Source organism: Diospyros lotus, chromosome 5, assembly GCF_014633365.1.
Source record: "Diospyros lotus cultivar Yz01 chromosome 5, ASM1463336v1, whole genome shotgun sequence".
Taxonomy (NCBI): Eukaryota; Viridiplantae; Streptophyta; class Magnoliopsida; order Ericales; family Ebenaceae; genus Diospyros; species Diospyros lotus.
The window spans coordinates 1,462,371-1,488,586 of record NC_068342.1 but is presented as its reverse complement, the minus strand read 5'-3'; the positions used below and the strand labels follow the sequence as shown (position 1 = coordinate 1,488,586).

General features: G+C 38.7%; 1 protein-coding gene across 2 annotated transcripts; it reads left to right on the top strand.

Annotated features, from left to right (window-relative positions):
* Positions 1–984: 984 nt before the first annotated feature.
* Positions 985–25,888, top strand: LOC127801302 (uncharacterized). Of its 2 annotated transcripts, XM_052336275.1 has the most exons (14): positions 985–1,454; positions 1,546–1,630; positions 2,618–2,657; positions 2,741–2,989; positions 4,392–4,491; positions 4,585–4,659; positions 5,512–5,610; positions 12,145–12,261; positions 12,373–12,488; positions 12,680–12,779; positions 21,637–21,995; positions 22,261–24,016; positions 24,479–24,616; positions 24,692–25,888. In XM_052336275.1, exons 1-14 carry the CDS (start codon positions 1,323–1,325, stop codon positions 25,415–25,417), a joined length of 4,092 nt encoding a protein of 1,363 aa, XP_052192235.1. In that variant the 5' UTR covers positions 985–1,322; the 3' UTR covers positions 25,418–25,888. The 2 variants fall into 2 exon arrangements, with proteins under 2 accessions (XP_052192235.1, XP_052192236.1); XM_052336276.1 differs by lacking the exon at positions 985–1,454 and having other exon boundaries at positions 1,558–1,630; positions 2,751–2,989.
* The last annotated feature ends 328 nt before the right edge of the window (positions 25,889–26,216 follow it).

Here is a 26,216-nt window from a genome sequence, read left to right as displayed (position 1 = left end):
CATATAGTCACATTGATAATATTTGACGCATAATTATTGAGTTAGGAGTTTTATCGTACCATGACTCTCGCTCAATCGATATGTCAAATGACGAAATGATTGTATTATATGATAATTGTCAACTATAATATACTCACTTAAAGTTTGACTTCATTATCTTATATATTGTGCTGGACTGCTGCTAGACTTTTTCATATGAATTTCAAAATGTCACCAGAACATGGAGAGGTTCTCATGACGAGTTGAGGTGATTCAACTGGCGTCAATTGCACACTTTATTATAATTGAGTTAAAGCATGCAATACACTTGTATTGAAATATCTAAATTATCCTTCTATCTCCTGCAACCCATATCCAATAAATCCTTGTTGTTGATCACCATCTTTGCCATAATTTATTTATTCAATAGCTAGTGGCAATTAAGATGTAGATGATGAAAAAGAAAACGAGTTAGAATGGTGGGAGTTTTTATGGGGTGAGGGATTGACATAAATGGTGGTTGGCAATGAGATTTGGTGGGTAATGTGGTAGAATAAAAAGTAATTAGCAACGAAGTAAAAGAAATGGTCGACGACAAATACAAATGATGTAAATGAAGGTGTGGCAAGTATGGTGGTCGATGATGAGGTAAGCCACCATAAAACCTCCCATTTGAGTAAATTTTGTAATACTTATGGATACGTTATATTTTATAATAAAACATATATAATGCACAACATGTATAATATATTGTAGGCACAAAAGTCGCATCACATGATTATTAAAAATTAATTATTTATATTATACATCATAGATATTCTTAAGTACAATTTAACTTTCCAATAAATTTATTAACAATTCAATAATTCAAAAATTGAATTTTTAAAATTATAAACTCAGAAATTAAAAATAAAATAAAAATATATTAAAAATTTAAACAAGAAAGGGAAAAAAAATAAATAAAAAAGTATATTTTCGGTTCAGGCAACATTCTCAAATCTGTAGTGTTGGCTGACAGCAGAACTCGGTTACTTTTCCTCTCTCTGGTCTGTGCTCATTTCTATGCGGTGGCAGAGCGAGAAACGGCGGCCGCCGATTGCTTAATCGCCGCCAAATTCAGATGTTCAGTCTATATATGGATCTGTGAGTCGTGGGAGGGCCGAGTCGCCGGAAAGTTGACCAGATCGGTGGTGGGAATTGATCGGATGCAAAGTCGGTGGGCGATGTGGCTTCCGTTTCATCATTATATTTTAAGTTGAATGTAGAGTTTGGTTCGTAGTTGTAGATTCGTTGGATCTGTGGATTTGCTACTCTTGTTTTGTGCGAAGGAGAGGTGAGCCAAAATGCTGCGGTTGAGGGCTTTCCGCCCAACGAACGACAAGATCGTGAAGATCCAAATGCACCCGACCCATCCGTGGCTGGTGACTGCCGATGCATCGGATCGTGTCTCCGTTTGGAATTGGGAACACCGCCAGGTTCTTATTTATTTATTTTTTTTAATTTTGTAATTTTGATGATTTACTGTAGCCGTCGTGGCTTGATTCAAATATGTTTTACGTGTTTCAGGTGATTTATGAGCTGAAAGCTGGTGGCGTCGATGAGAGGCGTTTGGTGGGTGCCAAGCTGGAGAAGCTTGCAGAGGGCGAATCAGGTGAGGAAGCCCTCTTTGGCATCTTCTAATTTTCTCCCGTCAGTAGTTATTTATTTTGGAAGACATGAATGATTAGCTACTATGCGCTGGTGGGCGACTGCCTTGTTATTTTTCTCAAGGCAGTTGAGTGTTTACAGAATTGGCCTGCTGTTCTCTTTCAGAATGAATTCGATCTAGTAAAATTACGAGTCTTCTTTTATCACTTTAAGGAATTTAATTAGGAAATAGATCTTTCTTTTGGCAGCAGGTAGCTTAATGAGATGTGAACTTGGACTCGGTTACGGGAATCTAGGGCTGCTGGGTGTCCCGCAAGGAAGAGTAGGACTACCTTTTCAACTCGCAAATTCATAAAAACAGTAGGAGTTAAAACAGATGGATGATTCTTTCTAACTCAAAGTTCTCAATGGCGGTTGCTTTGTGAGAATTCCTTATTTTTGTAGATGTATCTTTCAATCCTGCCGTAGAAAACTTGTAGGCTTGCTGTCTCTGTATAGCTTATGATGGGGTTTCAGTTTAGGAGCAAGTTGCCGCAAGTTATGGTTTTAGAAAGTAGAAGGAAGGCTGAGAAGTTATGAAATAGCATCAATTGACAGATTGCCGAATCTTGAGTGAGTGTGGTTTTCAACTGATAGAAAGTAATCAAGTTCAAGTTGGTGTACATCAAAGGCCAGAAGTAAGAGAGGTTGAACATTGATTAGTACTGAAGAAAGAGTATATTGAATATATTAAAGCACTAGAATGCTTTGAAAGAGTAGTTCATTTTAAGATTGAAAGAGCCAAACTCAGGGCTGAAATAAGAGAGGCTGAACATTGATTAGGGCTGAACTAAGAGTATCTTGAGTGATAAATGTTCTGACATTTTTGCAAACATTAACATCTCTATATATAATTTTAAAATTATTTTATCTGGAAATATATCTAGTTACTTAAATATTGAGTGAAGTATTAACCAGTATTTTCTTCTGATCTGTGTTACTTCTGCTGTAGAGCCTAAAGGGAAACCGACAGAAGCCATGCGTGGTGGGAGGTAATGATATATGCTAACGCTTTTTCTTATCTTTGTTGGATTTTGTTTAAATGTTAACCTGATGTTGAACTACATGGTTCAAGTGTTAAGCAGGTTAGCTTTTATGACGATGATGTATGCTTCTGGCAACACTGGCACAATCGTTCTGCTGCTGCTGAAGCTCCATCAGCTGTCAATAATGTTGCTTCAGCTTTTAGTTCTCCTGCCCCATCAACAAAAGGAAGGCATTTCCTTGTCATCTGCTGCGAAAATAAAGCTATTTTTTTAGACTTGGTGACAATGCGTGGCCGTGATGTACCAAAGCAGGAATTGGACAACAGATCACTTCTCTGGCAAGTCCTAATTATATCTGGTGCTTATTGGGGTTGATACTTTAATGATAGGAGAATTTTTATTTTATTCCATTATTAGGTGGGATTAAGGCTTGATGTGTTGTGTTGTTATTCTAGCATAAAGTTATTTGCTGGATGTATTGTTATTCAGTCAACCTACAATTATGTAGTTCTAATGCATATTGCTTTTACTGCATGTAGCATTCGGGACATAAATAAAATTTAGAGCCATTTTTACAAGCTTTATTGAAAATCCTGAGTAGTTGAGCCATATGGGCAAGAGCATGTCTCCAACTCATTGCTTATAGGCTGCACTTACTTATGTGGAGCTATGTTATGGACAAATCTCTGTGCCAAGAGGACAGGTGGGAATTTAAGTGCGCCTGAACAGGGTTTTAGATAGAAAGAGGGCAGTAGCTAATGTTAGAGTTTATTTGAAAGACATAGGGTTAGAGAATTACATTTATCCAAGTATGTTTGGACAGGGTTTTGTATAGAACTACCGAAGTTAGTAAGTGATCAAATTTTGTTTGGAGGGCATATGGCTATATATATTTGAGTTTCTTCATAATCATTTTCTCAGCATGGTTTCATGGGACAACTTCTGGGTGGGTGTAGTCTAAATGCTCTACAATGAAGTATTCTAGAATTTGATGCATTGCTTTGATCTCATTGATCAATTACATTAATGAATCTGTTAACCTTTTTGTTTAGGAACAAGTGAAAAGATCATTTGGCAAGTACAAAATCTGCCTTGTTGTCTTACTGTTAACATTCTAACAATGGACCTTTGGTGTCATACTTTGTTGGCGTTGACTAGGTGTAGCATGTTCAAATTGCATAGGCCTACTAATGAGACTTTTTCTAGTTAAGGGGGAGCCCCAAAAGATGAGCAGAGTTTAGGAAATATTTTGAAAGGCTCTCTTCTAATTACCACCCTTCCCCTTTTTTCTGGACTCCTTAGTCTGTTACCAAGCCTTTTATCCTTCCCCCATCTTGTCTTCTCTCTTGGCCATATCTGATTCTTGGAATATGTAAAAATGATTCTGCATTTGGATCTCATCAAGCCTATTGGCATGGTATTCATTAAAAGGCAGGTACTATCTAACATATTATCTTATTGTTTTGTATATATTTAGGGCTCAAATTATAGTCTTGGGAGTTATGTGCAAATATATTGCACTTTCTTATTTTAGAATCTAATTATGTTGGATCAAAATTATATTCGTTTCAAGACATGCAAATATACCTTTTAGTACATTAGTCACACTCACGTAGGTCAAGGATTATAATGTTTCTACAGTGAGACCTGAAGTCTTCTCTATATCAAATGCTCTCCGGATTGCCTGCATTAAAGTTCTTTTATTTTTCTTCTTACTGGAGCTATTTTTTGCTGTTGCAGCATGGAGTTCCTTTCAAGATCATCTGGTGCAGATGGCCCTCTTGTGGCTTTTGGTGGATCAGATGGTGTAATTAGAGTTCTTTCAATGATAACGTGGAAGGTTCTCTTTTTGTTATTTATAACTTTCGGTATAATTTGCTTTGTTCTAGCACATTTATCTTAATTCTCCATTAATCATTTTTTTCCTCTTCAGCTTGTTCGAAGGTACACAGGAGGCCATAAAGGATCAATTTCTTGCTTAATGACCTTCTTGGCTTCCTCTGGCGAGGTAGGTTTTCAGTTATCTGAAATTTTTCAATAATCTCATTCTGTTGTGCATGTTTTTCATTTGATGCATCTGCCCGGATGTTTTAATTTGAGAAATTGTTCCTCTCTCTCTCTCTTCCCTTTTTGTTTCCGTGCAGGCTCATTCTTCCCTTTTCTTTTTGACGAGTTAATATTTGATTGATTAAGAATGTAGCAGTATTTCGTATTATTGATACTAAATTTATATTTATCTATCTTATGCATTTAGTATCCTTTTTAGTTATAGTAAATATCTGTAGAATAATCATAGTTGGCTCAACACTGATGAGTTGAGGAATTATGGTTTACTTGAATTTAATTAGAGTTTCCTTGAACTAGATTCAAGTTGAAACTCTGGATATTATTTTTTATGAGCTGGGAAGCATGTGAATTGGTGAAGCCAAATACTTCTTATTTGAGATCACATCAGTCCTATCTCAAATAAAAACCCTGCCCATGTATGTATAAAATCTCTAATTCCTATACTTCTTCTATACCCCTTGGCTATTTATTCTCTAATCATTCCTAGTCCTGATAGATTTCCCCTTTCTTCTCCTTCTCCCTTGCAGGTTCTTAACTCTTTCTTCTTTCCTCTTTCTCTACAAGTGTTTTCCTATTCTCAAGATTGTCTTCTCTATGTGCTTTCTCTCTCGGCTGCTCTACATCTCCTTTCTTTTTTCTTTTTCTCCTTCTCCTTCTTTGTGCTTCACCATACTGGCAATAAGAGTTCGTTTCATATTTAATTTCCACACGAAATATGTACAATTGCATGTGCTGATATCACTTCATATTAATTAGCTTGTTGACGTTTCTTTTGGTTTGTATAAATTTGTAGACACTTTTGGTCTCGGGTGGCAGTGATGGTCTACTTGTGCTCTGGAGTGCTGACCATGGTCAAGATTCGCGGGAACTTGCTCCCAAGCTGAGCTTGAAAGTATCTTCCTTATAGTTCATAATCTTTTCTTTTGGATTGCACCGCTTTATTTTTCCCTTTCCAAACTGTTAAATATTTGACATTTGAAAATTTTAAGTGGAGAAAAGGCTAACGCATTATTTGACAATATTTATTCACACATTTTTTCTATGAATCTGTTGTGTTTCTATGTTATATAGGTTGGTTTCACAATATTAACTATACGATTGAACAAGACCATATCAATTGTTGTTAGAGTAAAAACACAACACTCTCTAGGACACTCACACTCACTAAGTCACGGATAGAGACTACAAACACTCACGGCAACAAGAATTACAAAACACAGTATTAAAGAACAGAAATCAGAATCAAGAACACCACAAGATTATCCTAGTTCAGTCTCAAATTGAGACCTATGTCCAAATTGGCTTGGCCTTCACTTTTCCAGTATTTTGTATAGGTTGATTACATGTGCCTTTGACAGAACTCTCTCATAGCCCAAATATCCTGAAAACTATAGAGTTCCCAACCCAGACTATACACAACAATACTTGCCTCACTCTAAGCACACATCCAAAACCACTCGCTCACAAGATAGGATTCTGCAGAAAGCACAAATGAAAAATACCGCATAACAGACCCTCCTGACTCCTATTTATAAGCCATAGGGCGAGAGTTACAATAACAGAAAATAAATGTCCCCCCAACTGACCGTTACACATAACAATTGGCCAGCTGTCCTTCTAGAAGACTTTTCCTAACCAACTAAACAGGACATAAGCAACACTGTTTTACATAATTTTTTCTGATATCTATTTCACTAATCTAGTACAAATGTTCTAACAAAATCTCCACCCATTTGCACTGGATTAGGACTTTCTCAGGATCCTGCACCCTTCACATTGACCTGCATCTTCATTGTCCGAGCTGCAAAAGCTTTATGCAGTGCTTCAATTTAGCCGTAGGTACTGGTTTTGTAAAGATGTCCGCTGCATTGTCTTCCTTTGCCACTTTGGTTAGAATCACAGTTTTATTTTCAATAATTTGTCTAATAAAGTGGTGTCTTATGTCTATATGCTTAGTCCTTTCATGGTGTGCTTGGTTTTTAGACAAATGAATTGCACTTTGACTATCACACATCAAAGTGGTCTTAACCTCTACACCTAGAAGCTCACTCACTAACCCCTTTAGCCACATAGCCTCCTTAATAGCATCTGAAATTGCTATGTACTCAATCTCGGTAGTTGATAATGCTACCACATGTTGGAGACTTGATTTCCAACTAATAGTAGAGTTCCATAACCTAAAAACATAACCGGTTGTGGACCTATGTTTGTCAATATCGGCAGTATAATTAGTGTCCGAATATCCTAGGATTATAGGTTGATCTTTTAGACTTGCACCATTATAAGTCAAAGCATAGTCTATAGAACCTTTTAAATATTTGCACATCCACTTAACTGCCAACCAGTGAGGCTTATCTGGATTGGCCATAAACTGATGTATGACACTTATTCCATGTGCCAAGTCGGGTCTCGTGCAGACCATACCATACATTAGGCTGCCTACCGCACTTGAGTATGGTATATGGGCTATCTCTTTTATCTCTTCCTCATCCTTAGGGGACTGATCTAAGGATAGTTTAAAATGAGATGCAAAAGGCACACTAACTGCCTTTGCATTGGACATCCCAAATCTGGACAACAACTTAGCTAAGTATGATTTTTGTAAAAGGTAGATTTTCCTATGTTGCTTATCCCTAGAAATCTCCATGCCTAGAATTTTCTTTGCCTCACCTAATTCCTTCATCTCAAACTCAGCTTTCAACCTTTGTTTAAGAAGTTGAATTTCTCTAGTGGATTGACTTGTAATGAGCATGTCATCCATGTATAATAACAGATAGATAGAAATATTAGGTGTGACATGTTTAAAATATATGCAACAATCATAGGAATTCCTTAGGTATCTTTGGTTTATTATAATCAAATCAAATTTTCGGTACTACTGTCTTGGGGACTGTTTAAGTCCATACAATGACTTCCTAAGAAGGCATACTTTCTCCACCTCTCCCTTAGCTTCAAAACCCTTTGGTTGATCCATAAAAATCTTCTCTTCAAGGTCCCCATGAAGGAAGACAGTTGTGACATCCATTTGCTCCAATTTTAAATCCAATTGGGCAGTGATAGCTAATAAAATCCTTATAGAGGTGTGTCTCACAACCGGAGAAAATACCTCATTAAAGTCTATGCTCGACACTTGAGTGAACCCCCTAGCTACCAACCTAGCCTTGAACCTAGGTTTAACATTATTTCCAGCACCTTCTTTAATCTTGAAGAGCCATTTGCAGCCTACTATTTGCTGCCCTCTTGGCCTTTCAACCAATTCCTAAGTATTATTCTTCTTAAGGGATGCTATTTTTGCCCTCATGGCTTCCAGCCATTTATCAGCATCCTTAGAGGACACTGCTTATAGGTGAGGGGTTCTTCGCCTATAGTTTCAGCTGCATTGGTTAGGGCATATGCAACTAGATTAGAATAATCGTATCTTTGTGGTGGCCTACAATTTCTAGGCTGTTGGTCTCTTGCTACACTATACTTGTTTGGATTAGGTTGATCCCCTAAGTTAGAGTCTACATCACTGTCATCCCCATCCCCTTCAAATTGGGAGGATTCTATGTGCTGGTCTTCATCTTGCCTTGGTTTAGAGATATCATGATCCACATTAGATGGATCTTGGGAGTTATAAGGGGTGATTCCATTGATCTCCACCTGAATAGACTCTCTATTTTGTTCCTTATCATGTTGTGATTCATCATTTGCTAATTTTATGGTAGACTCCTCATCAAATGTCACATCTCTTGTGACTATGGTTCTCGATCCTTTTGGTTCTAAATTCCGTAGTTTGTAGCCTTTGACACTAGATGGATAACCTATAAACAGGCATTTCTTGGCCCTAGGCTCTAATTTGCCTTGCTTCACATGAGCATAGGCAAGGCATCCAAACACTCTAAGGTGGTCTAGGCTTGGTTTATGCCCTGGCCACCTTTCATATGGGGTTAGGAAGTTTATTGCTATGGGGGGAGACCTATTTATTACATGGGCTGTTGTCGTGACAGCTTCCCCCCAAAAGGTTTTGGGCAAATGAGCATAGGACAACATGCATTTAACCCGTTCTAAGAGAGTTTTGTTCATCCTTTCTGCAACACCATTTTGTCTAGGGTTTCCGGGTGCAGTTAGGTGTCTCATAATCCCACCATCTTTACACATTTGGTTGAAATCCCTATTACAAAATTCTAACCTGTCACCAGTTCTTATTGCCTTGATTTTCCTGCCTTTTTGGTTCTCTACCATAGTCTTCCATGCCCTAAAGGTTTCAAATGTGTTATCCTTAGACTTTAGGACATACACCCACATCATTTTAGAGAAATCATCTATTATAGAAAAAAAATATCAAGAGCCTCCATGAGATACAGTTTAGGATGGACCCCATAATTCTGAATGAATGTAGTCTAGAGGTTCTTTTGATGAGTGCATTGCAGTTTTATTAAATTTTACCTTTGCTGCCTTACCATATTTGCAAGATTCACACTTGCCTAAACCTATGGTTTGTCCAAAATCCAATATACCTTGTTTTGGGAGCTCCTTAAGGCCCTGCTTACTGATATGTGACATTCTTAAATGCCACAGAGTTACCTTAGATTTAGGGTTAGGAGTTAGGACTTAGGACTTATAGTTGCAGCTTCGCCACATAATGTGGTTGCCTGCAAAAGGTAAATACCATTTCTTAATACAACCTTCATACACACTAAAGACCCCTTAGATATTTTGACAACTCCACCCTTATCCTTAAACTTTAAGCTGTTTCTATCTAGCTCCCCAAGAGAGATCAAATTCCTCTTTAATTTTGGAACATACCTCACTGCTATGAGGGTTCTATAGGAGCCATCATGCAATTTTAGCCTAATGTCTCCTATCCCTTGTACCTCACATTCATGGTCATTGCCTAGCAAGACCTTACCCCCATTAATGTTCTTAAAATTTTGCAACCAATGTTTTTTTGGGGTCATGTGATAGGAGCAGCCATAGTCTAATACCCATTCTTGGCTATCAGCTTGCTTACTTACTTACTGTTAATGCCTCTGAACTATCATATCCAGTGTCATAGGAATTGACTCCTCCATCCGAATTTCCCTTCTTAGCATACTACTTCTTTTGCTTGGGACAATTCCTCTTTAAGTGACCCTCTTCCTGACAATAGTAACACCTTATTGAGCCTTTTTCAGTCCTAGACTTAGATCTTGATTTACCTCTGTTCCTATGGTCTCTCTTAAAGCTTCTTGATCTTGATATTAAAGCATCACCAGGAGTAGATTTACTATCTATTTTAATTCTCAATTCTTTAGAGTTTAATGCCTTTATTACATCTTCTAAAGAAAGTTTATCTCTACCATGTTGGAAAATATCCACAAAATTCTCATAGGATTTAGGTAATGAATAGAGAAGAACTAAGGCTTTGTCTTCATCCTCATATTTTACGTCTATGTTTTCTAAATCTAAACATAGTTTGTTAAAGTCGTCTATATGATCCTGAAGTTTCTGATGTTCATGCATTTTAAAATTAAAGAACCTGGCCTTGAGGAATAACCGGTTGGAAAGTGTCTTCTTGAGGTACAAGTCTTCTAATCTTTTCCAGATTTTTGCCGCAGACTTCAACTTTGACACCTTCTTGAGTACTTTGTCTCCAAGACTTAGAATCAGTAGGCTATAAGCTTTCTTCTTGATCTCTGCCTGAGTCTCCTTCTGTTCAGTTGTTAAAACCGGTGTCTCTTTCTCAGTTGATGTCCCTATTGCCTTGTCCTCTTGTTCCAGTGCCCCTTCTAGACCTTGATTGTAGAGGAGAGCTTCCATCTTGATCCTCCATAGGCTGAAGTTGTTAGTCCCATCGAATTTATCGGTGTCATACCTTGATGCAGTTGGCGCCATACCGATTTGAGACTTAGACTCTTCCTCCTTGAGTTTCTTGAAGAATCTTGAATGCCTTAGAGATTATAGGCTTTGATACCAAGTTGTTAAAGTAAAAACTCAACACTCTTTAGGACACTCACACTCACAAAGTCACGAATAGAGACTCACAAACACTCATGACAACAAGAATTACAAAACACAGTATTAAAGAACTGAAATCAGAATCAAGAACACTACAAAATTATCCTGGTTCAGTCTCAAATTAAGACCTACGTCCAAATTGGCTTGGCCTTCACTTTTCCATTATTTTGTATAGGTTGATTACATGTGCCTTTGATAGAATTCTCTCATAGCCCAAATATCCTGAAAACTATAGAGTTCCCAACCTAGAGTATACACAACAATACTCGTCTCACTCTAAGCACACATCCAAAACCACTCGCTCACAAGATAGATTCCGCATAAAGCACAAATGAAAAGTACCACACAACAGCCCCTCCTGACCCCTATTTATAAGCCATAAGACGGGAGTTACAATAACAGAAAATAAATGCCCCCTCAACTGACTGTTACATATAACAATCGGCCAGCTGTCCTTCTAGAAACAATTCTTCTAGAAGACTTTTCCTAACCAACTAAACAGGACATAAACAACACTATTTTACCTAAATTTTCCTGATATTTATTTCACTAATCTAGTACAAATGTTCTAACAATTGTCTCCATTCACCACTCTCATGAAATTTTTTCATATGAAAATGGTGTTGGAAGTTGGAACTTTATCTCATCATTTCCTTGCTAGAGGGTTGCATTAGGAAGGTCATTTGACATAAAATTTTGCTATGTTCTTATGCATGGGTTTGTATTGTCAAAGTGACTTTTAGAAGTTGGTTAACATGATAAATGCTGTGCCATTGACCCTAACTTACTTAGGGTAAGGTGTAGTTAATGATGATGATTTTTTTCTATGAGCATTTATTCACTTGTAGAGTTGATTGACAAGCATTTTTATTTGGCATGAACTCACATTTGGGGGGGGGGGGGGCGGTCAATGACTGATATGTTGTCCAAAATATTAATATTGTTAGTGGTTTCATTAAAATACGTATATGCTTTGAAAAGTCATCTTCAACTTTTCAAATTGCATATATAGTATGTGGAACCTCTATATTGATTTATTTTTCTTTTTGTGCTCATATTTTTATGGTAAATAGCATCGAAATCCTTTCTCCTCTTTGTTATTATGCTTCTTTATGGGTGGTGAATCCATAGCAAGCCTAGTTCACGTATATACTTCAAGACCCCCAACTTAATCAGCCATGAGTCCATGACACCAAATTCACTAACTGAAATATGTAACAAATGATGATTGTTAAATGGTTAATTAAAAAGCTTTTATTAGTTTGTGTTATTAAGTTACTTACCATCCATTCTTTGCTCTTTTTCTTCATTTTTCTTTTTTCTAATTTACTGTAACAAATATGGAAGTATTTTTTGTACCTCTTTTATGTCTAGGTATGTATGCATGCTGCACTGCCCTTGTTACATTTTTTGGGTGCCTATTTTAACTTTCTTTTCATAATTTAAGGCTCATGATGGGGGAGTTGTGGCTGTTGAGCTTTCTAGAGTGAGTGGAGGTGCGCCGCAACTAATTACAATTGGTGCAGACAAGACTCTATCTATCTGGGACACAATCTCATTTAAGGTACCTTACAAACTTGGTCAAGTCTCAATGTATATTTTTTAAAGCATCACCTTTAGTGATTTATTTTTCTTAACCTTGTCTTTTCTTCATTCGCCCTCTTTTCTTCCTCAGGAGTTGCGTCGCATTAAACCTGTTCCAAAACTGGCTTGCCATAGTGTGGCATCATGGTGCCATCCTCGTGCTCCAAACCTTGATATATTAACCTGTGTCAAAGACTCCCATATATGGTATACATATTATTTCTTTATGGTGTAATAACTTTTGTTCCTTAGAAATTCTTTATGCCATAGTGTTTTGATGAGATGAGGTCTTTGCACTCTTCAATGAGAGCTGATTGTATTTTGTTGAAACTCGCAACTCATGTGGCCTTCTTTAGTCCCCAATTGGAAATTTTGAATTTTGGTTAAAATCTTTGCAGGGCAATTGAGCATCCCACTTATTCAGCTTTGACGAGACCGTTATGTGAACTTTCCTCACTAGTCCCTCCGCAAGTTCTTGCATCTCACAAGAAACTCAGGGTAGCTACCTGTTCATTCAAATTGCTATTTCTGCTTTTAGTTGGTGATTTAATCGATCGCTTTAGCTAGTAATTATACAAGTTACAGGATGAAATTTTAATGTTTGACACTTGTTGCTTGGACCTGAAGGTTTCACATTTTTCAAATATTTGTGCTTTGTAATTGTCAATGATTGAAGTTTAAAGCTAGATGATTGGCTATCAAATAGAAAGGGACAAGGAGCCGAGAAGATAGGAGCCGATTAGAAGATAAAACCTTATTTATTTTAATTTTTTTAATTTCTTATGTAAATCTGTAAATTGTAAAGTTATCTAGTCCTACTAATTAGGGTTATAATCTGCTCCTAGTTTTTAGGAGAATTATTAGGAGATTTCTTGTATATTTATTAGCTTACACATGAAATGGAAGAATCAAGGAATTCTATTATCTTCAAAGTTCCTTTTAACATGGTATCAGAGTCGGCCTTCTAAGGGGCTTCTTTTTTCGGCCTCTAGTGCCTTTCTCAGTTACCACCACCTTAGGTGGATAATCAAGGCCTCATTTGCCTCTATTTTTCATCGGATAAGCCCTCTTTGGCTTCATTTTCTTACCCAATCTTTGATCATTTATCCCTTCACCCGATAGGATAGGATGTCTACTACCTCTAACACGAATCCAACATCAGAGACGATGGAAACCAGCAGCACCACGGAGGTTTCGTTTGCTGGAATGGGCAGTACCAGCAATGGAGGAGAGTTGCAAAATCTCCAGGCGGCCTACCGGTTGAATGAGAAAAATTATCTAAAGTGGTCCTAGTTGATCCGTACTAAATCTCTAGGCGACCTATCAGTTGAATGGAAAAAATTATTTGAAGTGGTCCTAGTTGATTTGTACTTTTCTCAAGGGAAAAGGGAAACTAAGTCATCTCTTGGGATTGGTCCTAAGGAGGAAGATCCTATGTTTGTAGCATGGGATAAGGAGGATTCCTTAGTAATGTCATGGCTATGGAATTCAATGGTACTAGAGATAAGTGATATGATGATGTTCTTAACAACTGTGAGAGACATATGGGAGGCAGTCAAGCTCACCTATTCCAAGGTGAAAGATGCTGCACAAATTTACGAAGTAAGGACCAAGATTGTTGCCACCAAACAAGGGGTAAGGTCTATCACTGAGTATGCCAATACACTTCAAACTTTATGGCAAGAATTGGATCATTACCAATGCCTCAAGATGAAATGCAGTGAAGATGTAGCATTACAAAAAAGGTTTGTGGAAAGAACCTACGATTTCTTAGCTGGACTTAATAGGGAGTTTGATGCGGTAAGAGTTCAAGTTCTTGGTAAGGAAGATTCACCCCTTTAAATGAAGTTATTTCTATAATTTGGGCTGAAGAAGGGAGAAGGGGAGTGGTGCTAGACGACTCTCCAATAGAGAGATCAGCACTAGTATCACTAAAGGCTCCTAACAAGGGTCCTAAAGAGGAGAAGAAACTTGGGGATAAAGACTCTCTATGGTGTACCTTCTGTAAAAAACCTAGGCATACCATAGAGAGATGCTAGAAGTTACATGGAAAACCATCCAAAGGAGGACAATTGGGGGGTAGAGGATGACAGTTGGGGGGCCAAAGCCAAGCCTATATGGCTAATATAACTAGCAACCAACAGTAACCAGAACAAAAAGGATCAGAACAAGGAGAAGGCTTGGATCTCAACCGAGTAGAAATCGAGAAGCTAAGGAATTTTCTAAAATCTCTTGACAAGAAAGAAAAATGTACATGTTCTCTTGCACTTACAGGTATTTCCTCTCATTCTCTTACCCTATATGCTTCGGGAATAACCCAACCTAACTCTTGGATCCTAGACTCTGGGGCAACAGATCATATGACCCCTCTTTCCCATTATTTCATTACCTACGACCCTTGTTCAAGTTCCAAGAAAATAACCTTGGCAGATGGGTCTTTAACCACCGTTGCCGGCCAAGGAGATATCATTCTCAATGAGTATCTTACACTCAAGAATGTTCTCCATGTTCCTAAATTATTCACTAACCTTCTCCATGTTCCTAAATTATTCACTAACCTTATTTCCATTCAAAAACTGGTCTTGGACAACAATTGTAGTGCTAACTTTTATCCTACTTTTTGTGAAATTTAGGGACAAGAATCGAAGATGATTGCGCTTGCTAAGTTTAGGGTTGGCCTATACTATCTTGAGGGACCAAATGAGCAGAAGAAAAAGGAAAAGGTGAATTATGTGTCATGTTTGGTGCAATCTAGTAGAGATCATATCTGGTTACATCACTATGCCTTGGTCACCCCTCATTTTTTACTCTTAGGGTCATGTTTCCAGCTTTATTTAGGGGTCTTGATGTTAAAAATTTTCAGTGTTCAGTTTGTGAATTTGCTAAACATAAGAGGGTGACTTATCTTCCATCAAATAAAGAACTTCTATTCCATTCGCTCTCATTCATAGTGATGTTTGGGGCCCTGCAACCGTTCCCAATATTTCTGGGACATGGTGGTTTATAGTGTTTGTGGATGATTACACCCAAGTGATGTGGTTATTCCTTATGAAAAATAAATCTGAAGTGAACACTATTTTTCCTAATTTCTATAACATGATTAGTACTCAATTTGGAGTGAAAATCAAGAGACTAAGATCTGATAATGCCAAAGATTTCTTTAACCAAACCCTATCAAAATTTTCCAGGGATTATCCATGAGTCCTCTTGTCCCTATACTCTTTAACAAAATGGGATAGCTGAGAGGAAAAATGGGCATCTATTGGCTGTTACTAGAGCACTCCTTTTTCACCACAATATTTCTAAACACTACTGGGGAGAAGCAGTTCTAACTGCCACATCCCTCATCAATCGGTTGCCTTCCCAAACTCTTGACTCTCTTAGCCCCATGAAGCTCCTAACCAAACACTTCCCTGATATTCATATCCCTAGTTGCTGGAAACCAAAAATTTTTGGGGTATATCATTTGTCCATATTCATAATCCTCATAGAGGCAAATTAGACCCTTGAGCTCTAAAATGCATCTTCATCGAATACTCATATACCCAAAAAGGCTATAGATGTTACCATCCCCGTTCAATTTTTTTTTTTTTTTTTTTGTGTCAGCTGATGTGACTTTTGTAGAAAACATGCCTTATTTTGACCATTCTCATAACAACCAAATAAGTCACAGACCAATTTCACTTCTGCGTGATCTGGATTTTTTTTTTTCTTTGTCTTATTCTGGTCCGATTAATCCTAAAGATTCATCAATTATGACTCAGGAGGACCCTACTCCAAGTAATCTTCCTCTACAGGTCTATTCAAGACGGATGCATCTAGTTTCTAGCCCTATGCATGTCCAAGAATCCAATTCATCTCCTGAACCTGTTGCTAAGAGCACTGACAATCTCCTTGAAATCTCATCAGGTAAATCTCCTATTAATCCCCCTGGATCTATAACTGAACCTGTTAAACCCGTGAGTGAGCTTGAAATCTCTCAAAGTGATCTTGAATGGCCTATTGCCATTAGAAAAGGCACTAGGACTTGTACCAAGCATCCATTGCATCTGTTTTTGTCCTATTCCAAATTATCTAACCCACATAAAACCTTCTTGGCCAGCTTGCATACCATACCTATTCCCAAGCACTTTACTAAAGCTATAGGGGATGAGAATTGGAGGAATGCCATGGAAGTCGAGATGGCAGCCCTTGAAAAAAATCAAACTTGGGAGCTAGTTCAATTACCTAAAGGAAAACACCCGGTGGGATGTAAATGGGTTTACATAGTCAAATATAATTGTGACAGGATATTAGATTGATATAAGGTTAGTCTAGTGGCCAAGGGATACACTCAAGTATGTGACATAGATTACCTAGACACATTTGCTCCCGTTGCAAAGCTAACCACAGTTCTAGTACTCCTATCTCTAGTTGCTAATCTAGGCTGGCCATTGCTGTAATATGATGTAAAAAATGCCTTTCTACATGGAGACCTAGAAGAGGAAGTTTACATGGATCTACCACCTGGATATAGTCCAACTACCCAAGATCATGTAGTGTGCAAATTGAAGAAGACTTTATACAACCTTAAACAATCTCCCAGGGTTTGGTTTGGCCTATTTATGAAAGTAATGCTTACTCTAGGGTATAAACAAAGTCAAGGAGACCATACCCTCTTTATACATCACTTGGCCATAGGGGGAGTAACAGCTTTACTTGTGTATGTGGATGATATGGTTGTGACCGAAAATGATGAAGAAGGTAGGAATAAACTCAGAGAATGCCTAATCAAGGAGTTTGAAATTAAAGAATTGGGAAAATTGAAATACTTCTTGGGCATAGAAGTTGCCCACTCAAAAGAAGACATCTTTATTTCACAACAGAAATATATTGTGGATTTGCTAACAGATACCGGACTACTAGGTTGTAAGGAAACTCCAATTGAAACCAATCCTAAATTGGGGGAAGTCCCAGAGGATAATGAAGTTGATAAGGGGTCCTACCAAAGGCTAGTGGAAAGACTAATTTACTTAGCTCATATTCGGCCAGATATTGCATATGTAGTGGGGGTGGTTAGTCAATTCATGCATAATCCAAAAGAAACTCACCAAAGGACAGTTTATAGAATATTGTATTATTTGAAAGGAACACCGGGAAAAGGCATTATGTTCAAAAGGGGAGAATGCATGACACTTGAAGCCTATATTGATATAGATTATGCATGGTTAGTGGTGGATAGGAGATCTACATTTGAGTATTGTACCTTCCTAGGGGGTAACCTTGTGACTTGGAGAAGTAAGAAACAAGGTGTAGTGGCTCGGTCAAGTGCGGAGGTAGAATTCAGATCCATGGCTCAAGGAGTTTGTGAGTTGCTTTGGTTGAAAATACTACTAGATGATTTTGAAAATCACTTTGGTAGCATCTATGAGACTCTATTGTGTGACAACAAATCAGCAATAAGTATTGCTCACAATCCAGTCCAACACGACAAAACTAAGCATGTTGAAGTGGACAGATATTTTATCAAAGAAAAACTGGATAGTGGCTTGATTTGTATCCCATATATATCATCTTGTGAACAGCTTGCAGATATTTTAACTAAAGGGTTACTCGCAACCATTTATTAAAAGATGACTAGCAAGCTTGGAATGGATGATGTCCATTCTCAATCTTGAGGGAGAGTGTCAACGATTGAAGTTTAAAGTTGGATGATTGGCTATCAAATAGAAAAGGATAATAAGGAGCCGAGAAGATAGGAGCCGATTAGAAGATAAAGCCTTATTTATTTTTAAGTTTTTTAATCTCTTATGTAAATCTGTAAATTGTAAAGTTATCTAGTCCTACTAATTAGGATTGTAATCTGCTCCTAGTTTTTAGGAGAATTATTAGGAGATTTCTTGTATTTATATTAACTTATACACGGAATGGAAGAATCAAGGAATTCTATTATCTTCAAAGTTCCTTTTAACAGTAATTTGTAAACTTAACATCTGTTACTCTTAAAAGTACTGCTTCGCAATTGCAACATATTTATGCGTACTCTTTCTTGTTCATTTGTATCCTAGAAAGGAGGGAATAGAAAACAGGGCTTCCCCAAACTACAAAATGGTTGTTTTCTGGAATTTTAATTGTATCCCCAGAGATGCATTTTTCGTTAGTAATATTGTGTTTGTTGTAGGGGCTCGAGTGATACTAATAAGCAGTATACTTCTAAAATTATCATTATGCGATGGAGGTGTAACCTTCCCTTTGTTACTGAATCTTGACGTCATATTGCCAAGAAAGGTTCTCAACTAGGTTTTCTCCCTCCTTAAACTGCTTTCTGGAATATTTTATACCTATGGACTAATAAGTTGTTCCTGAAGCACCCTTTAAGTCAACTTCTTTATATGCATTGAAATGTTACTTCAGTTTTCAGTTTTTTCATCTCCTCTTGTGGGACACTAAGATCGAATTGAGATTTTTGAGGAATGTTTTGCTGTGCTTTGAAGAGCCTTTGGCTGATGTCTTGGAGTGAGATTATTCCCATGGAGGAGGTCATAGGTGTTGGGACGCCCCATTGGGTCATAGGCTCATAGAGTGGGGGTGGGCTCTTGCCCTTTTCTTAGTTGGCTGTTGTGGTGTTAATTCTTCTTTAAAATTAGAGACTCTTTGAATGAAGCTGCGAAAAGGCAGTACCTATCTAAGGCTGGTAGGTTGACTTTGATAAAATGTATTTTTTGTCTTGCTGATGCATATGATGTTCCTATTTATCATCCCTTTTCACATCGACTCTGAGAGCAACTTCTTTTGTCTTGCTGATGCATATGATGTTCCTGTTTATCATCCCTAGGGCATTAACGAGATTAGTTTGTTTAAAGAAAGCTTTTCTTAGACTTGGCTTTGGAGGTTCACTTTGGCAGATAATAGTCCCTACTAGAGGGTAGGGGGTAGGTAATATGGTCACCTAAGGGGACTTTGATTTAAGGGTGCATTTGAAACCTTAACAAATTGGATCTTTGGAAGAGGTGTTATGTATTTGTGAAGAGTTCCTTTAGATTTACTTTTTTTTTAGCTGGGGGATGGGGCTAGAGTATGATACTTGGTGTGCGGATGGAGCATGGTTGATGTTTTAGATTTACTCTTTTAGGGTATGAACTGGTGCAAACAGTGCGTTTGAGAGGGGCATGAAATGGAAATTGATGGAAAATGGTTCTCTTTTGGTAGAGACAGTAGTAATGGAATGGAATAGAAATAGATGGAAACACTTTCCATCCATTATCCTCCAAAGTTCTTGACTTAATCGCATTCTATCTTTGCACTAAAAGGATATTAATAGTCATTTATTTTTTAATATCCTTTGATTCTATTCCTTTCCATTGCCCTCCTGAACAAAGAGAAACATTTTACATTACATTCCATTACTTTTCGTCCCCTACTCTACTAAATGAGAAAAAATATTTATATTCCATTCCATTATTGACCTTTTCCCTAACAAAGCTTTGTTATGTTGTTGTCTCGAGTATAGGATAAAGTTAGTCCTAGAAGATCAATAAAGGCAGTGCACATAAGTGGCTATTGAAGATTTAGATAGGAAATTGTATCCCATGTGAAATTAGTGAAAGCTATGGGGTTAAACTGTAATTATCTAAAGTCTTCATTAGGATGTCTGCCTTCTGTTATAAATAGAAGGCAGAGGGAGACATTTGAGGGTATGAAATTCTGTCAAGTGCATGAGTATTTTCTGAGAGGAAAGACTAGATAATCGATAGCGCTTTGTACTCTTGGGAGAGAATAGAGTGTGTACTCGGCTAAGGAGGGACTGTTGTACTGATTGTTTTCTGAATAAATTAAGACTGCTCTCGGGTGTTTGAAGGCTGGATGTAGGGTTATCCACATTGGATAATCCGAACCAGGATATATCGCTTGTCTCTATTGTGTGGTTTGGTTGTTTCTTTCCCTGGTTTTCATTCCTTTAATTCTGTTCTTTCAATTTCAGTCTTTTATTTTTGTTGTTGGTTTGATTTTGGGTGAGGAGTTGAGAGAATTGGCACTTGTAAACATTGTTTGAGTTATCAAAAGAGCTCCTAATCATAACAAGCCTGGATGAGATTCCAGTCAGGTGCTTGGGGTGTGCAACAAACCTTTTTTGATGTTTCCCTTACCTTGTTTTATTGGCTAGGGTTAAGGGAGGTTACTTTAAGTGATTGTGTTTTGTTGTTGTCTTGAGGGCATTGCATGGTCAGGAAGTTCTTACCTAAATCTTGAATTAGGAGATTGACTTTATAACAGTTTATTTTCTGGTGTTCTTGCAAGCTAGGAGATTTTAGGACAAAGGCAGGAATTGGACTGGTGCCTATAGGAAGAGGGATCTTTTTCACTTTGCTCATGCTACCCTTGTGGCTGGAATTCTTTTTATTTGAAGGTAATTTGGAGGTCAATGGCTCCTTGTAGGTTGCTTTATTGTATAAGCAGCCGCTCATGATGCCGTTCTTACTTACAAGCTAAGGACACATAATAGTGATTGAATGTTGTTTTCTGTGCAAGAATAATATGGAACTGGGGTGACCCATTCTCCTTCGTTGCCCTGTGCTTTGCAACATATGTTGTTTCGTATATCTGTTTTGGGTGTGCAAAGGGTGATTCTTCAAATTTTTGGTTGTCTTGGAGCCATAGGTGCCTCTCTTGGAATGAACGACTCAGATGACTCCTCACCCTTTTTTGTATGATATGGAGTGTTTGGTATGAACCATAGAGCATTTAACACGGTAGAGAGCTCATCTCATTCTTCAAAGGCAATCATTCATTTCCTCCTTTCTTTGGTTGAGAGTTGAGTCGTTTTTGCCTTCCCTCACTTCCTGGATGACCTGTCCTTGCTTGTGGATGTATATGCCTGTGGTTCTTCATTTTTCATTTGGTTTCTTGTACGGGCTTCAGCCCTTCAAATGTTTCTTTTCTATTACATATTATTCATCAAAAAACACTATTTGGACTTGTTCTCTGCAGATGAGTGTGCCTTGGTAGTAATGGTAAGAATAAGATTGCGCGTTTTGTGACTTGAAGGTTACCGGTTCGAGTTGTGGTAACAGCCTCTTTTTAAAAAAGTAAGGGAAAGGCAGCATATATTCCCCATCAATTTTCACAATGCAGGGAACCTAGTGCATTGAGAATGCCCTTTTTTATGTTTTTTTTAGACAAGCAAGTGTACCTTTGCTTGTCCTATATCATCTTGATCCTTGTAGGAAATTTGGGTGGTTTTTTTCCCGAACAGTTGCCTTTCATGGAACAATCGTACAATGTCGTCTAACAGGAAATTTATGTGCTTTTAGAACGTTTATTAATTTTTTTTTCTTGAATATATATGAGATTTGACACTCTGAGTTCTCTATTGTAGGTTTATTGCATGGTTGGACATCCTTTACAGCCACACCTTGTTGCCACTGGATCAAATCTTGGTATCATTGTCAGTGAGTTTGATGCCAGGTCTCTTCCAGCTGTTGCTCCCCTGCCGACGCCGTCAGGAAGCCGAGAACATTCTGCTGTGTATGTGGTTGAAAGGGAACTAAAATTGTTGCAATTCCAGTTGTCTAACACTGCAAATCCATCCCTTGGAAGCAATGGCTCCTTGTCTGAAGCAGCCAGGTTCAGGGGAGACTCAGTTGAACATCTACATGTCAAGCAGGCCAAGAAGCACATTAGTACACCTGTTCCACATGATTCTTACTCGGTTCTTTCTGTGAGCAGCTCAGGAAAGTAAGTACCTTTTGATGTTTGCATTCTCTAGTTTGGCAGTATCTCTACTGGTGCATACTGGATCTCAAAGAGCACACTGTTGTTTTTTTTATGTGCATGTTGTGCCAGCTGTTTAGTGTGCTTAAATTAGGTTTTTCATGCTCTTTTATGTTACATTTGTGTTGACTGGTTGTACTGTCTTATTAATCCCTTGAATTTGTGTCCTCAACTTGAAGAAGTCATTCATTAGCTTAGCTGTTTCCTTTACGATCTCCCCTGGCTGCAGGTATCTTGGAATTGTTTGGCCTGATATTCCTTACTTCTCAATCTACAAGGTCAGTGATTGGTCTGTTGTAGATTCAGGCAGTGCAAGACTTTTAGCTTGGGATACATGTCGTGACAGATTTGCTCTATTGGAATCTGCATTACCTCCTAGAATACCAATAATTCCCAAGGGTAGTTCATCAAAAAAAGCAAAGGAGGCAGCTGCAGCTGCAGCACAAGCTGCTGCAGCAGCTGCCAGTGCTGCTTCTTCAGCCAGTGTTCAAGTTCGAATCTTGCTTGAGGATGGGACATCAAATATATTGATGAGATCTGTAGGCAGCCGCAGTGAACCAGTTATTGGTTTGCATGGAGGTGCTTTGCTTGGTGTCGCATATCGAATTTCACGAAGGGTCAGCCCTGTGGCTGCCACAGCTATTTCTACAATTCAGTCAATGCCCTTGTCAGGCTTTGGTAGCAGTGGTCTTTCTTCTTTTACAACCATAGATGATGGATTGTCTTATAATAGGTCTCCTGCTGAAGCAGCCCCTCAGAACCTTCAACTTTATAGCTGGGAAACCTTTCAACCTGTGGGTGGTCTTCTTCCTCAACCTGAATGGACTGCATGGGATCAAACTGTTGAGTATTGTGCTTTTGCATATCAGCAATACATTGTCATATCTTCCTTGCGCCCTCAGTATAGATACTTGGGAGATGTGGCAATTCCCCATGCTACTGGGGCTGTTTGGCAACGGAGACAGCTGTTTGTGGCAACACCAACTACTGTTGAGTGTGTTTTTGTGGATGCTGGAGTTGCGCCTATTGATATAGAAACAAAAAGGAGAAAAGAAGAGATGAAACTGAAAGAGGCACAGGCACGAGCTGTGGCAGATCATGGGGAGTTAGCACTGATCACAGTTGACAGTCAGCAAACAGTCTCTGAAGAAAGTATAAAATTGAGACCCCCAATGCTACAGGTGGTGCGATTAGCTTCCTTTCAGCATGCTCCTTCTGTGCCACCATTTTTGTCATTGCCTAAACAATCTAAAGTTGCTGGGGATGAGTCAGTAATGCCAAAAGAGATACAAGAAAGAAAAGTTAACGAGGTAGCTGTTGGTGGTGGTGGCGTGTCAGTGGCAGTTACCCGCTTCCCAGCAGAGCAGAAAAGGCCAGTTGGGCCTCTTGTTGTAGTGGGTGTTAGAGATGGGGTTCTATGGCTAGTTGATAGATACATGTGTGCTCATGCAATATCCCTTAGCCACCCTGGAATTCGATGCCGTTGTCTTGCTGCCTATGGAGATGCTGTTAGTGCAGTAAAATGGGCAAGTCGGCTTGGTAGAGAACATCATGATGACTTGGCACAGTTTATGCTTGGGATGGGTTATGCAAACGAAGCGCTTCACTTGCCTGGAATATCAAAGAGGTTGGAGTTTGATCTGGCAATGAAGAGCAATGATCTGAAAAGAGCACTGCAGTGCCTCTTGACAATGAGCAACAGTAGGGATATAGGGCAAGATACTGTGGGACTAAACTTAACAGATATTCTCAGTTTAACTGATAGGAAGGAAAACATTGTGGATGCTGTCCAAGGCGTAGTGAAATTTGCAAAGGAATTTTTAGATCTTATTGATGCTGCTGATGCTACAGCACAAGGTGATATTGCCCGGGAAGCTCTGAAGAGGTTAGCTGCTGCAGGTTCAGTAAAAGGCGCCCTAAGGGGTCATGAATTAAGAGGGCTAGCTTTACGCCTTGCAAATCATGGAGAGTTGACACGGCTGAGTGTATGTGCATTTTTGCTTTTCCTTCTGTTTCTAACTGTTTACTTGAGTTTTCTTATGCATGATATGAAATATTTGTTTCTGTGTTTTACATGCAACCAATTTTATCTCTTCTATTATATTACACAAATAGGAAGAAGTCACATTATTAATATCTTTTAATTTTGATAAACAAATTATAAATTTATATAGTTTTGAGGGCAAGTCTTGGTAGTAATCGGAAGGTTGCTCCTTTATGATTGAGGTCATGGTCTTGAGTTCTAGAACCAACCTTTTTGCAAAGGAAGGGTAAGTCTGCTTACAAAAATAACCTTCCCAAACCTCTAAAGCAGAAAACCACATGCACTAGTGATGTCCTTTTTTGATAAACAAATGCAGTAAATTTAAACACGATGATTTTAATATCCCCACATGGTTTCATTTCTCTGCATAATGACTTGCAACGATTGCACTCCCTTATTGCAGAATTTGGTAAATAATTTGATCTCAGTTGGCTCTGGAAGAGAAGCAGCATTTGCAGCTGCAGTTTTGGGTGACAACACTCTCATGGAGAAAGCATGGCAGGATACTGGCATGCTTGCAGAGGCCGTCCTTCATGCCCATGTATAGTTAGCTCACTCGTAGTGTTTTTTGGGCTTCAAGTTAGTACTTTGATCTAACCAGCCTAATTTTTTTCAGGCACATGGGCGACCATCATTAAGGACCTTGGTCCAAGCCTGGAACAAAGTGCTACAGAAGGAAAAGGAAGGCACTCCATCAAAGACCACGGATGCAGCAGCTGCGTTTCTGGCTTCTCTTGAGGACCCGAAGCTTACAAGTTTGGCTGATGCAGCAAAGAAACCACCAATTGAAATTCTTCCTCCTGGTATGACATCTCTATACGGTCCCATCCCTGGTCAGAAAAAGCCCGGCCCTCTTTCACAGGGTTCACAGCAGCAGCCCGGCAAGCCCATGCTACTAGAAGCACCACCTGCTGCCACGCCAGTAAGTGCTCCTCAACCAGCAGAATCTGGTGTGCCACCTCCGTCAGACTCGAGTGCTCCACCTCCATCCGAGCCAACTCCTCCTCCTCCTCTCCCCTCGGAGTCAAGTGCTCCGCCTCCTGCCGAGTCAAGTGCTTCACCTCCTTCAGATTCAAATCCTTCAGCTCCCTCGGACTCAGCTACTCCAGCTTCCTTGGAACCAAATGCTCCTCCTCTGGCGCCCTCAGAATCAAATGCTCCACCTCCCTCAGAACCGAGTGCTCGAACTCCAGACAATCAAACTCCCCCTTCCTCAGCGGATGACAATCTTCTACTTATCCCCACGGAAAGCGTCGTTGCGGCAGCATCTGCCAGTAGCCAAGCCATGACAGAGCCGCCCCACCCGGTCACCAATGTTCAAGGAATGGACTTCTTCTTGTAGGCAAGACCCGAGGATCCATTAAACTCTTTGCACTGTCTTGGACTTTTGAAAAGGTGAGTGAGCTGAGAACTAACTAGTTTGTGCTCGGTCTAGGTTCCTCTCCTCTCCCACACTGCTGCTTTTAGCTTGGGCTTGTTCAAAGAAAATGACTGGTTCGCGAGCATCGTTCTTCTCTTTTCCATGAAATATTATGTATTCTTCCCATTCTTTTCTTCCCGCAGGAGTGTGGAAAAGTAGGTTAGTCTAGTCTGTAAGACATACACATAGCTTTGTATATCTTGGCAATTGTTTGGGGCATTGTATTCCTTGGTTTTCAGCAGTTTCTAGCTTTGGAAATTGTTGGCAATTGCTTTCGCTTTAGATTTCATTGTTTATACAGTTAACATTGGGTGGGTACATTCAGTTTGAGCATTAGCTTTGTCATGAAGATTTCTTTTCTCCCAAACATTACAATTCAGCTTTCTTCTTGCTTCTTTTGTGTCCTAGTAGATAAGTTCACATGCACAAGTTATCTACTAGACAATTCACTTTTTTTTTTTTAGTAACGTGGGAAACAAGAATCCCTTGATCACGGATAATCTTTAGTTTGAATTTATTTCACCTTTTTTAAAATTCACACTTTATTTGTTCTACGTTCTTAGATGAATGAATAAATTTGTTACGAGTTGAAATTGGGGGTTTTGGCACATTGGATAGATATAAGGGATTGTGTAATTTTGCAAGACAACAAACTTTTTAGAAATTGGGGGTTACTCTAAGGATTTTTTTTTTTTTTTTTAATTTTTGTCAATTCTAAACT

Excerpts from the sequence above, each read along its gene's own strand:
- LOC127801302 (XM_052336275.1), top strand. The coding sequence starts at position 1,323 with ATGCTGCGGTTGAGGGCTTTCCGCCCAACGAACGACAAGATCGTGAAG. Across the intron at positions 2,658-2,740 it reads GAAGCCATGCGTGGTGGGAG|TGTTAAGCAGGTTAGCTTTT; the intron begins GTAATGATATAT and ends ACATGGTTCAAG. Across the intron at positions 2,990-4,391 it reads GACAACAGATCACTTCTCTG|CATGGAGTTCCTTTCAAGAT; the intron begins GCAAGTCCTAAT and ends TTGCTGTTGCAG.